At 49.0% G+C, this 22644-nt stretch overlaps 1 protein-coding gene across 2 annotated transcripts in view; it reads left to right on the top strand.

The window, feature by feature from the left end:
* The window catches only part of NOC2L (NOC2 like nucleolar associated transcriptional repressor), a 43892-nt gene that overhangs the window by 11568 nt on the left and 9680 nt on the right, over positions 1-22644 (top strand). For both annotated transcript variants that reach the window (XM_080631073.1, XM_080631072.1), the window contains exons 12-16: positions 3193-3304; positions 9513-9626; positions 9761-9862; positions 14479-14622; positions 20363-20476. In XM_080631073.1, coding sequence (XP_080487199.1) covers positions 3193-3304; positions 9513-9626; positions 9761-9862; positions 14479-14622; positions 20363-20476 — 586 coding nt within the window. The remainder of the gene's footprint in view (positions 1-3192; positions 3305-9512; positions 9627-9760; positions 9863-14478; positions 14623-20362; positions 20477-22644) is intronic.

Raw genomic sequence — 22644 nt, 5'->3', positions numbered from 1 at the left:
TAGCCAGTTTTCTACCTGGCCAGGCAGATAAATCAGCTATGTGGGGCCAAGAGAGGTGAATTGGGTGAGTCTCAGCAAGTAGAATAGTTTAGCATCTGTGATGAGCAGGGCTGAAGGACAGTTACTGTCTGACAAGGCTTTAAAGATCTGGGAACCCAACAGATGGGTTCTAGGGTTGGGAAAATAGAAATAGATCCCACCCTGGCTTCCTTACTGAGCCAGTAATAGTCCAGTGTCTAGGATATAAAAAGGGTGGCTCCTTCCTGGACATAAGCAACTCTTCTCAGTGCTGTCCAAACTGGGACTAGCAAGAGTATCTCTGTGCCCCATCCCCTGATGTGGATAGGTCTGTAGCAACTGAGTGGGGTGGAAGAACTTAGGTTGTTTCTATCTGAGGTAAGAGGCTACAATAATCTACCCTGCAGGTCAAGGTATTTCCTCTTCATGGGCCACTTTATGTGTTTCTGGAAGGCCCATTTAGGGGAGTGCATCTGCTTGAAGGCTGCTTTGTATCTGGCTGCTGCCAGCAGGTTTCCTAGTGGAGATGGCTTCAATGACCCCTCCCTTTGTGTCTCTGGGCTGCTGAGCTTTGAGGATGCTGTGTAACATCTGGAATAGCTTCTTTCGCATCTGCTCCTGATGTTGTAGTGCTCTGGGCTACATCCCAAGGGTGATAGTGCTGGGAGACTCCTCTTCCCCAGTGCCTGTTGTACCGGGAGGTGGCGCCTAGCTCCAGCACAAGGGCTGAGCAGGGTGTCTGTCTGTCTGTCCGTGGGACTGATCAGCTCCTGGCCTCTTATGGGAGTGGAATGGGGCGAAACCACCATTCATCACAGGCTTTTTGCTCTAGGCAGGGACCAGGGCAGAACTTGAGAAGTGATTTAAGAAGTTAACTGGTAGAAGGCTGCCTGCTAAAATCAGAACTAGCTCCCTCATTTTCCTGCTCCTTCTCGCTTCCAAGCATCTAAAATGCATTTAAACTACTTTCAGTAATACATACTTCTGAAATAGACCCCTTATGTGTCTGGAAGTTACCTGTGCTCAAGATGTGCTCCAGGGAAGTTGGACTGCTGAGTGGAGAAATGCTGGGAATAATGGTGTCTGACTTTTGGGATGCTGGGAAGGGCCTCATTGCTGAGTTTGCTCATGGAATTGCCATGGAGTAATGAGTGATGCTGTTTTCAAACAGCTGAAGGGTCGCGGTTAGTTTGACCCATGGGGGGGTGGTGTAGCTATTGCAGAGATCACAGAACATGGATATTTCCCCTTCCTTCCTTTGCTTTGTGCTTTTCTGTCTCCACGCTCCATAAGTCCCTCCTTTAGATCTATGTGCTTGCATTTGAGTTGGTAGTTGGGTTTATTTGCAGAGGAGTTGTCATAGAAGCTCCTGTTTTGATATCCCTTTTCCCCTCATCCTATAAAGTGGTTTTCTGACCATGTCTACCTGGATTTCTACCTTGCTCCCAGCCTGAGCTATAGAAGTGAAGTTCCTCCCTAGCTTATAGCTAAACGAGGATTTTTGGTGCCTGTTAAGGGTTAGTTTCCAGCCTCTCAGCACATAAAGGGCAAGGCACAGCCTCCCTGGAGAAGCAAACACAACCTTGGTGTCCCTGAGCAGCTTCCCTTGGTGACCTGTCCTGGTGGGGGGGAGGCTGACGTTGAAAGGAGCTTCCTCTGTCCTCTCTAGCCAGAGGAAGGCTGTGGTCACCCAGAAGTATAACAGGAGGAGCTGTAGCAAGTAAATAGAAGCTTGGAGAAGCCTTTAGGCTGTTTTCTGCACCACAGCCCATGTCCTGGGAGATGTACAGCAGGCATTCCAAGAAGCAGTGATGGTAAGGCATTAGAAAGAACTCTCTACTGAGATGAGATGTCAGTTTGAGCCTGCACTGTGCAGTGAGTAGGCAGTTGGACCTTTCCCAGCAGAGCTGGGACCCAGCTGTGTTTTGTATTCTCTGTGCATCCAGCTATTGGGAAGTGGGGCAGATTGTTGCATCCTTGCGCGCACTAAAATTAATGGCCTTGGTTTACAGTAAATCCATACTCTTAACAGGTTTATTCCTCGATCAATTAATTCCTGGGAATGGCTTTCGTCATCTCCACTGGTGTCAGAGCAGGGGTGCAGAGCAGATTTATTCCTGTAATGGATCCAACGATAATTATTTCACTATTTGGAGCTGAGGAGATGTAGGTGATTTATGATGCCTGCTCAAGCATCTTCTCTTTGCCCTCCTGGCTGGCTCTGCAGGCTCTTTGGGGAAGGGTTCCTTGGTCAGACTTGAGCCTCCTGGAACTGTGGGGTTTGGGTTGTTTGAAGTAGTCCTGGTTAGTGCTGGAGGCATCCATGTTTTCAGGTATGGGTCATTCAGAGTGAGAGGTTTCCAGAGGGATACAGGAATGAGGTCTGTGTCCTCTGGCTGATGTAGTGCTGGGGAAGCTGACCCTTCTCAGGCCCAGTCTTACAAATGAAGTTGGCTCTAGTTCTCTCAATACCTGAGTGCTTAACCATTTGAAGTGGGGGTCAAAGGAATTCTGGCCTTTTCCCCTCCATGCTCATTACTGGCTGTTCAAATGTACATCTCGCTGCTCTGAAGGAGATGGGAATAGCTCTGGATTGGAGAGCTGAAGAGATGTGGCTGTGAGAGCTCACCCTCATTCCCATTCTGTCCTTTCTGATATGCTGGTCTTGCTAGTCCAGCTCCTGCCTCAGCAACATTCCACACTAAGGGGTATGCATGAACACTGGGTACACAAAGGGTACAGAGCCTGAAATGGGAAGCATATTCCTCCTTGTAGTCTCTCTGGTATACTGGGGGAGCCCTTTTCTTGGTAAACTTGCTGCTTTAGATTGCCATTTTACTGCTGGTTCCTACCACTTTTATTGCCTACCAACCTGTGCTGGGAACATGAGAGCTGCAAGTGTTGAACAGCATCAGTGATAAACTTCATCTGCAAAGCTCTTGTAGCACTTTCTCCCAGCAGAAGCTGGCAACTTAGTGCTGTGGTTGCAGGAATGTGTGTTAGTGTTATAGCTTTAATGTGTGAATCCTATTTTGAACTATGGGATAACTTTAGCAGCTCAGATTGCTGTGCAATACTAAAGCTCTCTGTCTCTTGGAGAGTAGGAAAAGCTCTCAAGTGTCATTGAAGGCTGCAGGTATAAACTTGCTCTAATGTCTGTCTCTTTCCCTCTAGGCTGGTACCAACGTCTCGGTTCTACCCCCTGCGCATGCACTGCATCCGTGCACTTACACTGTTGTCTGAGAACACCAGGACCTTCATCCCAGTGTTGCCATTTATCCTGGAGGTTAGTTGCTTCCTGCAGTCCTAATAACAGCTAATACCTCCTACCTGCTCAACACATTCATTCACTGTACCTACCAACAGCTTCCAAGGTTGCCCAAGTTGCTCTCCTCCCTTTCAAACAGCATCAGACAAGGATGTATTGTTTGGTTAGCAAATAGAATTAAGCCTTTATTGGCCTGTCAGCAGAGAGTATCCAAGATAGGTGGGTCCAGAAATGCATTCTAAGGTGGTTTAATGCAGCCAGAGTAGGCAGTGGGTTTGCCAAAGAGGTTCAGAGGCCCAAGTGGTTGCAGTAAATCCCCAGTTACTTACTTGATGCTGCTGGTGTGTTTATATCTTAGCAAGAAGAAGGATTTCTACCTGCAGACAAAGGGAAAGGAAAGGAATCCACAAGGGTCTTTGCAGCTTTGCTGCCATGAGAAGGTGGTGCAGAAGTGGTGCAGCCAAGTTGCACTGAAGAAGCATGAGCAAGGCAGGGTGAGGTATGCAGAAGCCCCAGTAGGTTGGCATGAGGCTGGACACTGAAGAGGAGGAGGGAGACTTCTATAATAAATGACCTGAGTCAGCCAAGCTCATTCCTAATCAAGTTCTGTTGAAGCAAAAGGCTTTTGTGGTTTCGTGTTGTTGTAAACGTCCTTTGCAAACCGCATCCTCTGAGCCTATGAAAGGCAGTGGTGTTTATAAATCTCCTGCCTCCTCTGCTGCTCCTTGGCCCTGCCCTGTGTGGCTTTGCCATTCGCCTGCTTCCTTCCTCTCCTTCATGCATGTTTGACATCCTGCCAACCAGATTTAGCGATAGCAGCATCTCCCCTCTGGGACAGTGGAGCTTGGGGCGAGGATGCTTTTTGCTCTTTAGTGCTCTGAGAGATAAAACCTTTTTCCCCTTGGGGCCTTCCCCCCGCTCTTTGCCTTCTGGCCCCAACACCTCAGCTTTAATCTGTGTGTCAGGCCCCAGCCAGACGTTACCACACTGCACACTGAGCTTCCGCCCTGCTTCCACATCCCGACCACATCCGATCCTGCTGTGTGAAGCACTGCTCAGTTTAGCTTGTCCAGGTGCTGGTGACAAGGGAGAGATGGGGGCAGGGTAAATGTGTGCATGTGTGTTGCTTGCATGCTCTTTCACATTGCTTTGTCAGTTATTTTGCTTCAGTTTCTATAACCTAAGAGGAATGGGATGATGTTAAACTCAAACCTTCCTTCCACTGTCAGCTTTTCCCTTCTTCCTGCCTGTCTCCTGCAAAGGATCCCTCTAACATTCTGTGGAGTTACCAGGAGCATTCAGGGCTGTTCCCTTTGTGTACTTCCATCTTCCCAATTCTTTCCTCTCTGCTGCAATGGTATCTGAGCTCTCTTACAACCCTTCGAGTGTCTCCATAAGCTGGCTCCAGGCAGATGTATTCCAGCTGTGTGGATGAGGCGGTAGGAAGCTTTAGCACACAAAGGTGAAGTGACCTTCCCAAAGTCCCAGAGTGGCTGTGGTGATGCTGGAAGGAGAATCTGTGTCCTGATGCCCAGCCACAGAGCTTTAACTATGAGCCTGTTTCTACCAGCTTACAAATTCAGCAGTGACTTAGTCAGTGGACATTTGTCCCATGCCACATCATGTCATGAAACAAAATCCATTTAAAGCCCATTATCCAAACTATTATGAGATTCAAGGATCTGATCAGTGTTTTGGTTCTAAGCAGGAGTAAACTTGAGGAGCATGACTGGGGTCTGGGGAGCAGAATGAAACTTTCCCAGCCTAATGTATGCTCTGTGTGATAGGAAGGAGGAAAGGCTGCTCTGTCACTGTTGCAGTTGAATCCAAGTGCAGTAAAAGAATAGCTGTTGGGTTTGTGACCCTCTATTTTGTGCCCTTTTTAGAGAGGGCTTTACGTGGCCGTAGAGTGTAGAGTTTATGTGCAAGAAGTGAATGTAACTGTGTTTCCCTTCCCCCTCCCCATCAAGCAAACCTAAGCCTTGCTACCTCTTGTCTCAGCCCTGTTGCTGCTGTGCTTTCCAGAGACAGCAAATTGAATGTCTATACAATTCCCATAGGCACAGGAATTCCCCAAGCCCCTGCCAATAGCAATAAGAGCTACCTGCCTGATGCATCTTGACAAGGGCTGATGCTCCCCAGCGTGGGCATCCAGGGCTGTCTCCCCTCTGACTCTGCTTTCCAGGACGGAGCAGAAGCAGCTAAAATTACATCTTAGGAGGAGGTGGCTTGGGAGAGGGTGTGAAGCAGGCTTTATTCTTGCACTGTTACTACCCTTGAAGAGCCTGTGTGATCCCAGGCTCTGCTTTTTTGCCATCACTTCAATTCCTGTGTGACAGGCAGTAGTTTCTGCAGCAGGAAGATTGGTGGCTCGTCTGCTGGACAGTGGATAAAGAAGGTGGAAATGTCCCCCAGGCACATTTCACATGCCAGTTTAAAGCTGGCTTCGTCGGGAAGGGATGGGGAGAGCAGGTTAACCCTGATGTTCTTAGGGAGGCAGGAGTGTTTCACTTTGACACTTGAATGGCTTGGGTCATGCAGCTTGCTCCAGAGTCCTCAGGGGCTTGGAGTGCAACATGCAGTGGGTTGTGTCAGAGGAGCTGGTGTGAAGGTTGTACTTAGAGAGCTGATAATGCTGGAGCTTGTCCTACATGTAGCACAGATCTGAGTTTTCTACAAGACGTGGGCTCTTTGCCCCCTTTAAAAGGGAAACAGAACTGGAAGTTGAGACAGAGCAAGCTCAGCCACTGCTCCAACTGAAGATGGATCTTTTCTTTCCCTCATTCTTGTCCCTCCACTGTTACTTTGCAGCTCTTAAATTCTGGATTACAGCCCTACAGGTACCAGGGGTTGTTTGAGTGAAATCATGCCTGACCAAGCTAATAGACTTCAGTGAAGAGACGATGGGCTCAGTGGATGAGGGGAGAGCAGTGGATGTTGTTTATCTCCTCTTTATCAAGGCTTTGGATACCATCTCCCACAGCTTCCTCACAGACAAGCTGATGAATTGCAGGCTAGATAAGCAGGCTCAAAGGTGTATTGACAGCCAGCTGATCTTCCAGGGCTTATGCTGTAATCAGAGGCATGAAATCTAGCTAGAGGCGAGTGATGTACACTGGAAATGGATACTGGGGCTGACAGTGGTTATCATACTCACTGATGATTCAAATGGTGGGGCAGAGTGGCACCATCAGCGACCTTGCACATGATATGAAGCTGAGAGAAGGCTGTGTTAGAGCTTTGCCAGCAGTTTGATTGTGGTCTTTCCCCTCTGCTGAGCATTAGTGAGCCCACAGCTGGAGTGCTGTGTCCAGTTCAAGGGGTGAGAAACATGGACATATGGGAGTGAGTCTAATAAAGAGCCACAGAGATGAAGGGAATGGAGCATCCTTTCATGTGAGGAAAGGCTGCAAGAGTTGGGACTGTTCAGCCTCAAGAAGATGAAGATCAGGGATGAAAGTCCCTGAGCACTGGCACTGGTTTGTCCAAGGAGGTTGTGGAGTCTCCATCCTTGGGGATGCTCAGACACAATCTGGACATGGTCTTGGGTAGCTGGCTCTAGGTTGTCCTGCTTGAGCAGGGCACAAGATGACTTCCAGAGCTCTCTTTAAACCTCAGTCATTCTGTGAATAACGAGATTCGAAGCCAGATTTCTCTCAATGGCAGTTAGTGCTGAGAGGCAATAAGCAGAAACTGAAATACAGGAGGTCCCACTTAAGCACTGGGGGGGAAAACAGCCCCAAAACCCACCCCCCCAAAAAAAACACCAACAGTTTTATAGGATGAGGCTAGAACAGGCTGCATAAATCAGTGTCTGTCCTTGGGGATACTCAAGATATGAGTAGGAGGTTGATGCCAGGCCTGAGGGAGAGCTGCAGGCAGGCCCAGCAGAGCTCTGGATTCTGCTGTGATCTGGCCTGGGGCAGCCAGCTTTGGGTTGATCAAAGGAGATGCCAGGAGGCTTTTGCTAGAGCCTGAAGGAAGGAGATGTGGTTGAATGGGGTGGAACAGTGCGAGTGCGGTGGGTGCAGAGTTGGGTCTCTGGTTTGTACTCTGCCAGTATAAACTATATGTGAGCACCCTTCTCACTAGCCACGTGGAAGTCATCTGTGAGCTTGAGCTTGCCAAAAAGCCTTCCCCTTCCTGCCTGTGTTGCCCTGTTCTTTCCTCTGTGGTTATCACTTCAGCCAAATTGTTGCCTTGTGCTATTTTCTGGCCCTCTAGTCCCTCATTACCACCTTTCCACCCTGCTCCGGCATTCCTAGACATCAGTTATCCTCTCCTGCATAGTCTGGAGATGGGAGAACCACATTTTCCCCCTATCCCACACGTCCTGACTGGGGCCTGGGAGAGTTTCAAACCCTCTGGTTGTGTTTCCCCCCTTGCCTAGAGGCATCCCGCAGAGCCCAATGCCTTTTGCTTTAATGTGTCTGACCTTCGGGATCAATACTGCTGTTTTGGCCAAAGAAATAACCGTGCATAACAAGGTTTATAGCATCGATTCCCAAGCCTGGTGCTCTTTGTTTTCACAAGCCACCAGGTTTGTCCCCCCCCTTCCAAATAATCTGGATTGACAAATAAAATGTACAGAAATCAATAGTTGTCTCCATGCTTTTCTGCCCTGGGGGCACTGGGGTGACCTGAACACCCTCCCTTACCTCCTCACCTCAGCCTCTAGCAATCAGTGTGCTGCATCCCCACCTTGCTGGGCTGCTTGGTGGCTGATGATGAATGTCTTACTGCTGCAGAGAGGGAAGGGAAATTATTTCCTGCTTAGGAGTGCAATTTATAAGCTTTGGGGACAGGGATAGAGGAGCTTTGTGCTGCCTTTGAGGTGCTCCTCAACAGCCTCCTCAGTGGTTATCATGCTCTTACTAGTGACCACCTCCCCTGATTGCTGCTTGTTGTCCCCTGATGGGTGTCTCTGGGAAGCTGCCTCACATCAAGCTGGTTTTAGTGCTCTTACCACCTTTCTCCTGAGGTCTGCCTCTATCTTTTGCTCCTTCCTGTATCACAGCTTCAGAGGAAGAGCAGCACAACACACAAGGGTTATTGGGGTAACAGTACCCTGTTGCCTACCCAGGGCAGAAGGACCAAGGCACATTGTGGCTTGAGCTGATTTCAGCTGAAGATCACTTGCCCATGTGCCAAATGTAGCCTTGCAGGGAAACGAATGGAGGTTCTCATTCATTCATGTTACTCTTTCCCCAATGAAGTTGGGAAACTCCTCCCAGAAGGGAGTAAGGAAAGGGCTTTCCTATTGTAGTCTCAATTCCAATTTGTTAAGCTTTAAGACAATAATGGCTCTTCTGAATTAAATCCAAGCTTGAGAGCCACACACACGTGGCCTTCCTCTGTTTTCTTCTTTCTACTATGTCAGCTTCATACCTTCGTATTCCTCTCCCCAGCCATTATCATTAAATGAGCTCTGGAAGAACACAAAAGCAAGGTTCAGGTCTGCCTTTTGCCTAAGCATCCATCTGAACCCCAGAGTTTGTGTGTGCTCATCACTCGGATGAGCAGGGTGCATGGACTCCTCTCAAACTCTGGGAAGAAGCCAGCATGTCCCTTGCTATCCGATGGCCATGGGGAATAATCTGCACTAATTTAAAGGCTGTTGAGTTAGAATTGGTACAAAGGACACCAATGGGAAATGAGTTAGAATAAAAACCTTGCCTGGTGAGGGTTGTTCATAGAATAATAGAATGGTTTGGGTTGGAAAGGACCTTAAGATCATCCAGTGCCAACCTCTTGCTATGGGCATGAAGAGGACTTCCTGGTTTCTGCTTCCTGGGGCAGTTATTTCAGTGACAATAAAAGGGTAATGGATTTGGTGTAAGCAACATTTAGTATTGCTTGTTCCTTAAGGGACAGCTCCAAAATGCACTTTGGGCTTTGTAGTATGATCGTTCTGCCCATGAGAAGTACGAGTCTGAGGAACGAAGCTTGAGTTTCTTGTGCTGTTGCTTGTGTTGGTTTCCTTTAACTCACGTTTCTGGGGCGTCTTTCACACCCAGGTCTCTATAAAGCTTCAAGCGTGGTTGGTGTTTGCTCCCTACCTGTTGCTTGCAAGGGTATTTAAGCAAGCTGGGGGACAGTGATCAGAACGGGCAAGCAGGAATCAGGATTTGTGGATTGTCTTCTCAGCTCTGCATGATCTTAGTTGAGTCATTTGGTATTTGGTTTGTGCTGGGATCATCTTTACACTCTTTCTTTTCTGGTGTAGGTTTTCCAACAAGTGGATTTCAACAAGAAGCCAGGACGTATTAGTGCTAAACCTATAAACTTTGCAGTGATCTTGAAGCTTTCCAATGCCAACCTGCAGGAGAAGGCCTATCGAGTAAGTGGAACCCTGGCACAGCTTCTCTAAGCAACAGGATTGCCCTGTCTTTGTGTTCCTGTCCTTAAGCTGGAGACTCGTTTCCCAAGGTTTAGTTCCTATCTGATACCTCTATTTCTCCTTCCCCTGCTCAGGATGGACTCATCGACCAGCTCTATGACCTGATGCTTGAGTATCTCCATTGCCAAGCCTACAGCATTGGATTCCCAGAGCTGGTTCTCCCTACTATCATTCAGGTAAGGTTTAAGACTCTTTTTGGTCATTCTGTAAATGTGCACAAAGCAGGATAAAGCTGTTTAAGCTAACGGGGAACTCGGGATGGTCCTCGTAAGGTGAGGGAAGAGCCGTTTACCTTTTCTTAGTTACAGTTTTCTTTGTGTTTTGGGGAATTCTTAGGAAGGAGCAAACCTTTAGAGGCAGCACATCTAATTAGGAGGCTGAAGGTAGGTGACAGTGGAGTTGGTTGCTCTTTTGGAAGCCAGAGTGGAATAGAGGGCTGTGTAACTGCTGTAGGGATGCGGTTTTGACTACTGAACGCAGATGAGTTCTTGGCTGTTGGAATTGTGTTGTCTCGGAGCAGTATCTGTGCTGTGATCCCATGCTTTTCCTTGCCTCACAACCTCCCTCGTGCTCTCCACAAGATGGCAATCTTCCTTCCTTTCGCAGTGCTTCCATCAACTGAGGCACTTTCTCCCCAAGTCCCTCCCTACAAACCAGTACAATTCTTGTCTTCCACCTAACAGTGGTGCCTGCAAAGTAGTCTCCTTCCCCTCTCCCCTGCCATTCCACAGTGCAGGATGCTTTTCCTAACCACGTCCTGTTTACATACTTCATTGTCTGCAATCAAACTGCTTAAGAGTGCTGTGCAGCTGGGTGCGTTGTGCATAATCCTTCCCTAATACCTTGCTAGCTGGGTGGCTTCAGTTTTGAATGAGCAGTGACCTCTCTGCTTTGAACAGTAAGATTGCTTAGTGTAAACGTGTTGGAACTTGTTCCCTCCCTGCCTCTTAGCCCTATTTTTAACTCATGAATGACACATGTCACACTGTTACATCCTCCACTGGGACATGAACCTGTTTTGGTGTCTGCCAAGAGACCCTGTGCCTGCACATCTTGCTGCTGTGATGCCTCTGGTTGACGTGGGTGCAGTGTCTCAGTGGGGACCCACTTGGGTCTCGTTTCTGCTCTGTAATAGGCATCTGTCAGGCGCATGACTCTTGGCTGGGTCCCTGCAGCTTGGCACGGCCCATGCCGAGCTGGCAGCAGGGTGCTTTGGCTAATGTGAGCTGACAGGCACTCGCTGTGCTAGGGGAGCAGCTCCTGTGCTTGCTCTTTGCGTGCCTCTCCCTTATTGGCAGTGAACAAGGCCCTTTCCTCTCAGCCAGCAGCTGCTGAGAGCATCGGAGCTGTCGGAGCCGATGTTCTAGCTGGGATGAGAAACGGCTGACGGCCCTCTGGCACCCAGCACCCTGTGGCTTCCAAACACACCCTGGGACCAGCCTCTGTTTCTGCAGAGAATTAATGCTATCACATTTCTAGTTGGCTGCCACTAACCACAGCCTCGTGGCGTCTGCTGGGCTGGGGTGCTGAGGTTGGCTTCCCAAAATCTCCGAGTCTTCGGGAAAGCGTGTGTGTGTGGGGAAGGCTTTTCTCCTGGAAAGCTTCCAGTTAACTGTACGCATCCATCTGTCCTGATTCTTCCTCTCTGATGAGCTCACGCTTCTCTCAGTGCCGTGTCGTAGGGGCTGTGTTCCAGCTGGCGAGGGGTTGAGTTCCTTGTCTTCTGGTCAGCGGCTTTGGGAGCAGCCAGGCTGAACTGCCCTCAAACTGAGCTTTCAGTCCTCCTTGCCTGGAAGGCAGGAAGCACCCCAGCACGTTAAAGGAAAGGAGGGGCAGAGCAGGAAACAGTTCAAAGGCTTCTGTTCTGCCCAGCCGCTGGCACGACCCCATGGTGGTGCTGCCTCCGCAGGCTGGTAAGGAGCTCAGAGCGCAGAGCCTCTGTGTCTGGATGCTTGGAAGAGACTGCCTTTTCCCTTCTCTCCTCTAGAGCCCTGACAGGCATCACATAGGGAGGTTAAAGGGAAGACTGGGCAGGGTTGGGGGGGGTCTGCTGGGTGAAGGCAGGAGATGGCATGGCAGAGGCATGACCTGCAGCTACAGAAGGGCAGGAGGTGCTGGTTTGCCTGGCCAGCAGCCATTCCTGCCGCTCACACTCTATCCCAGGCTGAATGTTCCCTTTGCTTTTTGTGGGTGGGGGATTGGGCTTGATCTGGGTTCCCTGCAACCCATGCCCAACCCCTTCAGGTCATTTCTGGTTCCCTGCGTCGCTTACAGGAAGAGGAGCTGGGTTTTGCTGTGGTCTCTTAGGGTGTAAACCAGTGGTGTTTAAGGCAGGCAGTTGGACAGCATCAGTCCCACTAATCACAGAGCTGCTTAGCTGGGAACCAGTGTGAGATCTTAATGATGTATGTGCACACACACATGTTCTGATTGCTTTTATTCTGCAGAGATATGACTGTTGTGTTTGGCAGAGTGGAAAAGGACACACACAGAGTCCCTTTCTCTCTTCTACCTTTTACCTTCTTGGTTGTATTCCCTGCCTCAACACAGCAATGAGGTCTCATTATGTTTCATTACTATCTGTGGCAGATAGTGGGGGGACTGTGAGGGATTGCAGGGGTAGGAGAGAGGAGGAAGGGGGGGAAGCAGAAGAAATGAGGCATAGGGCTGTGAGAGCAAGCACCCGACACCAAACTGCACAGATAGAGGCAGGGATTTTGCAGGATTTCTGGTGACACTTCTGCAGTGGAAGAGAAATGATAATGTATGTGGCAGCGGATGGAATGGATCTGGGGCTGCAGTTGGGGGGATCAAGTGAGATAAATGGAATGACAAATGCATCTCTCAGTGGAGATAAATATGCAGCACCTATAAAAGAAAGAGGGGTGTGAGACTAGGACAGTCTTCAGCAGCAGAATGGTTTTGCTGAAGGTTTCTCTGTACTTGTTTGATGGGCTGGATGCCTTGTGGAAAGGGGGAAGTGTTCATTTTAACTCCCGTTTTCCCAAGTTGGATGTACCATGGCAGGTTGGGTGTATGCTGGGGATAAAGGGACAAGAGAAGCCCCTGCTGTTAGGTGCTGGGGGACATTTTTCATGTGTGTAGCAGACAGCAGAGCTGCAGCAGTATACCCATCAAGAGAGCGGTGTCCTGACAGAGAGAGGCTAGGTGTGACTGTCACCTCTTGATCAACATTTAATACCTATCCACATGTGAGATCAAGCCACCGTATAGGCTTGATGGGAAGGAGACATTATGTTCCTTCCTCCAGCTCTGTGTTTTGAGGCAGAACATTTGAAGCCATAAGTGGAGAAGGCAGGACTATGTCTGCTGACTAGAAACTCTTCATCTCTATCATGATAGCATCTGCAGGTCACAGCTGAGATGAATGTTCCATTGTGGTTAACCATTATCTCTTGCCTCACTGGATCTCTTTCTCTAAATCAAGTGTCTGTGCATTGTATATTTGTGTGTGTGTGTGTATATATATATGGCTCTAACAAAGAGCTTGGCCTGCAGAGTTTGGGCAGCACTCCAGAGGCTTGTCTTGGAGCTGGAGAAAACTGTTAGCAGACACTACAGTAAACTGGAATTCAAGCCATGAGTCAATGGGACATCGCCATCTCTCTTTCTGTCAGCAAGAGCTTCCATTGCTTCCTCAGCTTTTAGTTTGGAGGTGGCAGAACAGTGCAGTGGTGTTGGAGGCTGGTTTGTATTGGGAGGGGAAGTCTTTAGCAGAGAGAGAAAAGAGGTTTGCTTGAGGACAACTGGGGTAAAAAGGAAACGGACACAAAAACATGCAATGAAATCTCTTTGACAGTAGTGAAGTGCCTTGGATGGAGAGAGAAAGCAGGGCCATGTTCTCTGTGAGTAGGATGGTGCTTGCCCTTTCTGGCTGTAACAAGGTTTGTGTTTTCCTGGCAGAGTGGCTCTTGGCCTGAGAGTTGCATGTAAGGTCTGAAAGAAAGCATCCTGTAGGCATGTGCTGCACAAGTTGTTGGACATTGCTGTGTGATGGGGGTGTGGGTTTGCACCCTTGAACGTTCAGTGGTGCCAGTTGGAGCTGGGTTGGGGCAGTCAGACATAAAGCAAACTTCACCCCATGTCACCCATCTGTCCTGACCCACAGCAGCAGCACCGCGTTTCCCTCTGTGCTGTGACAGAGACTCTTACACCCAGTCAGCAGATCCTTCCACCTCACTTTGAAGTCTCTTCTGAAACTCTGCCTCCAGTCCCAGCGTCAGTCTCATCCACAGCCTCTTGTATTTGGTATTCCCATTCCAACACTGACTGTGCTCTTCCTAGAAACCCTTTATCATGATAACATCTGCAGGTTCCAGCTGAGATGAAGGTTCCAGTTTCTTGTGCTTTTGGTCATCTATCATCCATGTATCCACTGTTATTCCTTATCTCTGCATCTGGTCCACAGTCCCTCATCCTATTTGGCTGAGCAGGAGATAGTGATACTGCAGCTGTGATGCCATCTCGGAGCAGAGGCCAAAGAGAGCTCAGGCTTTATTTCCTGCTGGCTGCTTGGATTCCACTGATAACTCTTTTCCAGAAAGAAGTAGTGTTAAAGGGTGCAAAGAGCTGGGTTTGAGCTGGATTCTGTACAAACATCTGGCCTGTCACTGCATCCTCCCAGACCAGGGTAGCAGGACTCCAGGGGTGATACACTGGGGTATGGTATGAATCGAAGGGAAGAAGTGCCCCATGCTGTCACTGAGGGTAGGATCTCTTTATGGAAATGATTACATTGCTTTCATTCTTACTCTCCTTTTCTTCCTCTCAGCTAAAATCCTTCCTGAAGCAATGCAAGATTGCCAACTACTGCAAGCCTATCCGGCAGCTCCTGGAGAAACTGCAGGAAAACTCTGCCTACATCTCCAGCAGGCGTCAGAAAGCTGCCTTTGGCGTGGCCAGCAAGGAGGCTGTGGTGAGCCTGCTTCTTCCATCTGGGCTTCCTGGAAAGACAGACAGGCTCCTGCTGCTGGGGTTGGGCCAGTGGCAGAGGGAGGAGGGACAATGGGATCATGGAAACGGGAGGGTGTGAAGTGGGGCAGATGTTCACAAACAACTGGACACAGCAGGGCTCTGATGCTGTAGCTGGCAAGAGCCTCATGGAAAAGAGTCCATAAATAGTGCCCTTCTATTATTTGCCTTCTATTATGTGCCTTCTATTATTTATAACACACAGACATGCATGGAAGCGCCTTGCTTTGCTGGGGCATCTGTGATGAGAAGCTTCTTGGTTTTCATCATTTGTTCCTGTGCCAGTTTGTGCCTGAAGTGGTGGTGGGGATTCTGCTGCCTCTATAAGTGTGGTGTTTACTCCTAGTGTGTAGACACCAGACTCCAGCAGTGTAAAACCAAGCCATTGGCAGACTGATATCTGGCAGTTTAGGATCCTGAGGCAAGCCTTTCCCCATTTTCCTGGGCCCTTGTGGAAACAGAGCTATAGAATCAGGGAAGTTATGAGCCATAAGAACAGTCATCAGGCATCTTGCACTGCAGTTGCTTCTCAAGAGAGATCCTGGTGTATCTTCTCTCTGCAGCCTAAGCATCCTGCCTGCAGAGCAAATTGTGAGCATATCTGACACTTAGAAAAGTTGCTTTGGATCTGGGTGGTTCTTAATGCCTGTGGAGTAGTTGAGTTAAACATCAGGATTCTACCTCAGTGATGAGATGAAGAGAAGTTGCCTCTGGTGATGATGGAGGCCCCCTCTTGTCTTAGGAAATGAACTGTAGCACAGCTAGAAAACAGTGTATTAGAGGGTGTGGTAGCTAGTAGTTGGCCATCTGGCTTAACAGGCTGAGAGATGCTGCCTTTCTCCTTGTTTTCCCTGCTCCAGGAGTTTGCCTGCTCTGAGCCAGGTCCTCCTAGGGACGATGTAGCGTATTATCAACACATTCCTTACAGTGTTCTTGTTGGAGCTTTTCCTTTTTGCCTTGCTCCATCCTTCTTGGCTGCCCCATCCCTGGCAGTGTTCAAGGCCAGGTTGGACACAGGGGCTTGGAGCAAGCTGCTCCAGTGGAAGGGGTCCCTGCTTGTGGCAGGGGTTGGAACTGAAGGAGCTTTGAGATCCCTTCCAACCTGAACCATTCTGGGATTCTTTGAGGACCTCTTGACCTGCCCTAAACTCTGAGGTATGGGAAATCCAGGCCCTATGTAAATGAAGCCAAAGGGAAGGAAGCCTTTTAATGAAGCTTGGTTTGTGTGTCCTTTGTGTTGGACATTTCAGCTTTGTTTTTTATCCAGCACAGCAGCCTTTGCAAGCCTGACAGTAGGTGAACTACTGAGAGGAAGTAGTGGGTTTGACTCCTCCTTTCCTGGCAGGATTGATGTGAAAATGTCTTGTCTGCAAGGTGGATCAGAGTAGTGTCTGTCCACACGGTATCATTGGGAAGTCTGGAGTTCTGCATCACTGGAGAGCTCCACCTATTGGAATGGAGCTGAGCATGGAGCAGCAGTTGCAGCACAGACTAATTTGTCCTCAGGCACGAAGATGCAGGGACTGCAGGAAAATTAGCCTTTAAAATCCTGGCATATCAATGCCAGGCCCCAGCAGCACTATTCTGGCATTAAGGGGTTGATGGAACTGGGTTGGAAGTGTCTTAAGTGTCTAATTTGGTTCTGTAAATGCCATTCTGGGCTGGCCTGTTTTGCTGAAGGAATCACACTTCCCGTCTGGAGTGAAGTGGTGAGGCTCTTGTGGCTTTGTATTTGTTACAGGCAATGCTGTGACCACCCACCCGCTCTGCAGAGGCAGATTGCACCCTCTGGGACTCTCCACGAAGCAGATGAGCTGGGGAAGTCGTTGGCTGAATAAAAGTGGATTTCCAACAACTCAGCCACAGTCTGCTCTTCCCAGCAGCTCTGGCTGCAGTCCCTTGTGTAAACCTAAATGGTTCTTTTAACATCTTGCTGCCTGGAGGTCTCGAGCTGACACTGATGCACTTGCTTTCCCAGGGATGTCTGGGTGTCTCAGCAGCAGGAATCAGGCAGTTTTGGCTCTGGAAGGGTGGTAACAGGCAGGAGGATGGTTAAGGGAAGCAGGCACCAGTTCGCTAAGCCTGGTTGGAGATGGATGTTCTGCCCTTTAAGGGGATAGAGCAGCAGTGTGAAGTGCTGCTCAGGGAGGATTGCCTGTGCAGTCTGTATTTGATATCTATGGTGGTGTGCTGTGGGGGGAGAGAGCCTTTCTCTTCCTTCACTAAATGGGATATCAGTGCTCCTGGGAGCAGACAGCCCTCTCGGTACTTCCATGGGGTGGAAGAGCCATGGTGGCTTCTCTTTTGTGCCCCTGTGTTTTCCCCCTACACCTTTGCAAGCAGATGATGCAGATTCTTAAGAAGGGCCATAGCTCCCACAGAGGTTGGGCTTCCCAGAATGGTTTGGAGTGTCCCTCGAAGTCTGGGTTGAGTTTGCCAGCCTGTCTCCAAGATATGTGGGGCATTGGCACTTCTCATCAGCAAACACTGCCAGAAAAGGGAAGGGAAAGAGGGGGGTGAAGGAAGGGGAGGTATTTGCGTGTCCCTCTTGCCAGCAAGAGCAATTGAAAGCAAATGCTTTCTGGTTTTCACATGCCTGCATTTATGCCTGCTCCATTGTAATGGAGCTCCAAATTCAGAGCTAATTCTTCCATGCAGCGTGCTGAAATGTGGCTTTTGTGGGGGGAATGAGAGTACTGGGCATGCTTTCGAAAGGTGGATTTTACCTAAGCGTCTATATGTATAAAATAGATGTAATTAATATATATTAATATATATATAATTTTAAAGACACAGCCTGAGGATTACACTTAGTGCAGTGGAGGGGAGCATGATGGTGCAATGTTAACTTAACATGGAGGGATCCCTCTGTGCATCCCAGGAACCATGGTAAGGAGGGATAAGCACACCAGATGTGTTCAGCCTGACTTCTTCCATGTAATTTTAAGATTGAGAACTTCTCTTTTCTTTTCCCTGTAAGCAGCAGGTTAATATTTGAGGGTCAGTGCTTTTTGAGAGCACTGATAGGTCACTGTAATAGTTAACGTGAGGGGAGCCAAAGAAAGCAGAGCCTGTGGCTGAAGTGGAATCCAGATGTATAATGTGCAGCTGTGATTTTAGGGTTGTCTGCACTGGTGTGGGCCCTGGATTGGCAGGGAAAAAATGCAGGGAAGGAGAAGGAGCTGCAGTGTGTGCTGGGCTGTGTCACAGCTTCGCCCTGAGCTGGGGAACCTTCATTTAAGAGCAGCGCAGCCCAGCGGGCTGTGGCGCTTAATGAGATGTGAAGTGTAGGGAATGAGCTGATGGAAAGTATTGCCTTGTTTCCATGGGTTTTCCAGATCTTCTGAGTCCATCGCCATCTCACATATCAGATGGGAGGGTTTTCTGGGGAGCGGGTGATGACCTTTGGTACATGTGATGTGGGCTTGAGCCATGCTGGGTTTTTACCTGATAGCACAGTGATGCAGAAGCAGTAATAGAAGGAGACTTAGAGATGGTTGAAATGGGTAGGATGGCATCCATTCTCTCATGAGGTGTTCTAAGTAGAAAGATGGGAGTGTTTTAATGGTCTTTTTTATCTCTGGGTTTCAGCTCCCTTTAAAACCAAAAGAGCTGTATCAGACAGAACAAATAGACTTTTGCCCTCTGCACGAAGAGCCTTTCTCAGAAGCTGTCCGTCCCAAGCAGCATTAACAAATTGCCTGATTGCAGCTGGCAGCCTGATAGGAGCCTGATGTATAAATGGGGTGACTTTGTCCTCCTTGGGAATTGCTCCTCTTGCCATAGTGGTGGGTCAGATTGACAGGAAGGCTCTGCTGTCTGCTGCCTGGCGTCTGGGCTTGCCAGCACTGCTGGAATCAGCAGTACATCAGCTCTGCTCACTGGCAGCCTGCTTGGGAGGAGACACAAGCTCCAGCCCTGCAGACCTGGAGCTGGGATACAAGCAGTCCCATGGGACAGTCTGGGACCTGTGATTACCAGGTCCTGTTTGGCTCAATGCAGTATTGATAGTGCCTGGTGTGGGATGCGTAAGTAGGTTCTGTGCTATTAGAGTGCAGGTGACACAAGCTGGTCACTGTTCAATTGCCAGAGTTCAGCTCCTGGTGCCAGCTACAGAGACCACACATTATGTCTGCTTCCCTCCCAGTGATGGGCCAAATCAGGAGCTGGCATAGAATGATGCATTTCACTCCACAATATATACTAAGTACTTGTTTGTCGGTGTAAGGTGGGAGCCCTGTGCTGCTATCCAAAGCTCTGTCTTATTCATACACTGCTTCTTCTCATGCCTTGGTTCACAGGCTGCAGCCAGCACACCACAGCTCCCTAATTTTGGGGCTCAGCTCCCCAGAAGCAGTTGATTTGAGTTCTGCTGCTGTGTTTGCTGCCCTCAAGATGGTCTGGCCCTTCGTTCCCACCCTCAGGCAGAAGCATTGTGTACCCACAGCTCTGGATTTGTTCTTAGCCCTGGATCCAGGGTACTCCTTTTGTACCTGTGTTGATCTTTGAGTGTATCTGTGCTAACCCTTGTTCCTATTGCTCCTTTGCCTGTTTCAATTCCTACTTGTATGTCATGTCTTTGCTTCCATTTTTACTGTGGGGTGATCAAAGCCTCTGGGCACTGTGGTAATCCGGTGAACGGGTACAGTTCTCTGTGGGTTTTAAGTTAAAGGGATGTTGGCAGCTTAAGAAGAATGCTTTTTAATATGACATAATCTGCTCCTGTTTCCGCACCAACATGCCAAATGATTGAAGCATAAAGGAATTCTTAACCATCTCATTTGCTTCCCACCTTCACAGTGCTCACCTGCTTATTCTGCCTGCTTGGACAGCAGAAACAGGCTCAGCACTTCCTCATGCTTGCCCTCTCAAGGTTGGGATGAGTCCAAGACCCTGCAGGGGAATGTTTGTTTCAAGAAGAAGCACTTGGCTGTAGAACAGGCACTCAGACATCCCTGGTACTTAGGTCTTGTAAATGCTTGTGTGACATTTCTCAAGTGATCAAATGCCTCATTGAAGGAGCAGGGGATGCATTTTGTTCTGGTAGATCCTCTGGTCTGTCCCTTTGATTCCTGCCTTCAGGATTCAGTTGAAGTCATTCGTTTTGCATTACAGGAGGCTTGATTTGACTTCTTTGTCAGTGTCTTCTCACCAGAGCTAGAGCAGAAGTGGATATTCAAGGCCAAGATAGCAGTATTGGACACCAGAAGTTACTGAGCTGATTCTGAGAGGCCCTGTTGTCAGTTCACAGCAATTCTGAGAATCAGGCCTCTTCTAGAAGGGAGAAATAGGAATCTGGGATCCCACATTCCAGGCCACCACACTGAGAAAGTCTGGTGATCTTCCATGAGCTGAAACACTGTATGCACCACCATATAGATGCTCCTTTATGAGAACTTCCTTCAGTGCCATTGGTATCCATTGGCTGCCCATTTCATCTTCTGGCTTTCTCAGATTCCCCTGCAGTGCCCAGGTATTGCTTTTCCTAAGGAGAGTTCCATAGGTGATTCACACTTAGTCCTTATTGCCATTCTTAGTCATGGTTGCCAATTTCTTACCCTGAAACTGGGAAAATGTGGTTTGGGAAAGGATCTTGCCCTCTGCTCTTGAATCCCTACACTTGCCGGATGTATTGGAAAACTGCTTTGAAAACCTTCCTTATATTTGCCTCCTTCTTTCCCCAGGAGCAATGGGAGAAGCAAGTCAAAGAGGAGGGGACACCTCTGACCAAGTATTACACTCAGTGGAAGAAGCTGAGAGAGAAGGAGATACAACTGGAAATCAGTGGCAAAGAAAGGGTAAGGATGGAATACCCAACTTACTGAACATCATCTGTGCTATGGGAAGACAAGAGAGCCATTCCTGGCAGTGGGATTGTGGCTCATCAAACCTAGCTCCACTGGCATGAGCTGAAATGGGCTTGAGCTGCCTGAGTGCATAGGCTGGGCATTGTTAGACACAGCATGAGTGTGGCTGGACAGCAGCCTAGCTGATGCCTTCAGCTCCCTATGGATTTGTCTTGCTGGGATCTCTTAGGTGTGTCCCCTGCGTGTAACCTGTTCATTTGCCCAAGTTAACAGAGGGTAGGTGGCACAGAAAGTATTAGTACTATGGTAAATTTCCCTCTGTGTTTAAGCTCATGCAGTTCAAGACCCATTGGTACAGCAGCCTTTGTAATTCAAGGCTAGGAAGCTGAAGACAGTAGTGATAGAACAACTGTGTGCACTGGCAGGGGTAGGTGGGGTAACAGATTGATACTGTCTGAGCAATGGGGGCAATAGCCCCAGTGGATGGTACTTTGGGAGCAAGCATGTGAAGTTTAGACTGTGGTACCCACAGTTCCTGTTCCGTGTATGCAGTCGTGGGCCTTCTCACATTGCTTTGGGCAGTTTGCATCATGTCTTGCTTTCTTGCTAGTAAAACAGAGCGGGTTAAGCTTGTGGAGGCCTTTAGCTCTTTTTCCAGCTCTGCGGAATGTGATTGCCATGCTAGATCCTAACTGCAGGAAAGCAGGGAGGGGAAGATGCCAAGGGAATATCAGAGATGGGTTCTGTGTTTTCTTATCTCCCCCCTGTGAGGTTGGACTTGCTGTCTGGACATGGGCTGTTTCCCACATCTCCTGCCCAGGGGAAGGCTCCTCATGGCACTGTGCTCCAGGATGCTGTGGGTGGGAGCTTGCCTACTTAGGAGTCTAAAGGAAAGCTGTCTGGATGCTAATGCAATGCAAGTGGCTGAGCCAGGCTCTTGGCCAGGGAGCAGGAAATAGATGTAATTGGTGCCTCCAGTGTATGGTGGGGAGCAATTAAAATAATCAATGGGCCGTGAGGATGATTGGCTCTGGGAGAAGGAGAACACCTGGGACAGCCTGGAAACGCTGAGGATTGTGTACCAGCCGGAGATAAGGCTGAACTTCCCTGCAGCAGCCATAGAGCGAACAGAAAGCACTCTGACTTTCTGTGCAAAGCCAGCAGAATGTGGCCTTTGCAGAAGGGAAATTGGGGGGGGACACACGACTGAGAAACAGCAAGAAGTGATGGGGAACTGCAGCTCCTTGGGGTGTCCAGGACCAGCTGAGGTGGCAATCTCCCCTTAAGGGGCTTTGCTTTCATATAGCAAGGCTCAAGAGGGTGACTTCTGAAACCAAAAGCCTGAAGGGCAGTAACAGGGCCTTGGTTTCTCTTGGAGAAAGGGGGCTGAACAGATCAACTGCCGAGAGGCAGGCTGTGCAAGGCCTGTGGCTGCCTGGCATCTCTGCTTGGTGAATGGGGCTGTTGTCTCTCTCGGTGGGGACTGCTAGTTTAATGATCCAGCATTGTGAGCCCCAGCAGGAGAGTGAACACCATGAGGCCCATTAGGGCTGGGAAAATCCATGTCCCATTAGCAGCCATTCGGGGGGAAGAAAAAGTAATAACAGCAAAAATAGGCCTGGCTCTGAGCTGCTGGGAGATGCAGCTTGCCTTCTGTAACAGCACTGACCCTGTCTGCCCATTCCATTTGCTTTTCCCAATGGTTTTTAATGGGATGTAGGCTACTCAGCTTCATGAGACTCAGTAGATAGTAACCCTTTAGCTGGGGATTAAAGGGCTGGCCCCCAAACGACCTGATTAGTGCTACAGGGTGATGAGCTCAGGCTGTAGCTGTGAGCTGGGCTCAGTACAAGTCTCATTCCTGTGCTTTATGATCCTTATAGCTAGAAGGGTTTTCTGGTGCCTTTATTTGGAGGTGCCCATCTCGAAGGCACTTCTATGGAGTCTCAGGAAGTTGGAGGTAACACAACTCAGCATGATTCAGCACCAGGTCCTTTTTAATGTGCTCAAGTTGAGTTCCAGCAGTCCTGATGGCATCCAGAACTGTGAGCTGCTTTGGAAATGGGGACTTCTCATAGGCAGTATGAAAATACAGGGAAGTCCCAATTAACAGCCTCTGCTCCCTGCTGTACATGCCCTGCTCAGGACGCGTGAGGAGG

The sequence above is a fragment of the Psittacula echo genome (genome assembly GCF_963264785.1).
Source record: "Psittacula echo genome assembly, chromosome: 17".
In the NCBI taxonomy this organism is placed as follows: Eukaryota; Metazoa; Chordata; class Aves; order Psittaciformes; family Psittacidae; genus Psittacula; species Psittacula echo.
Note: the sequence above shows the minus strand (reverse complement) of the source record. Positions and strands in the feature narration are given on the sequence as shown.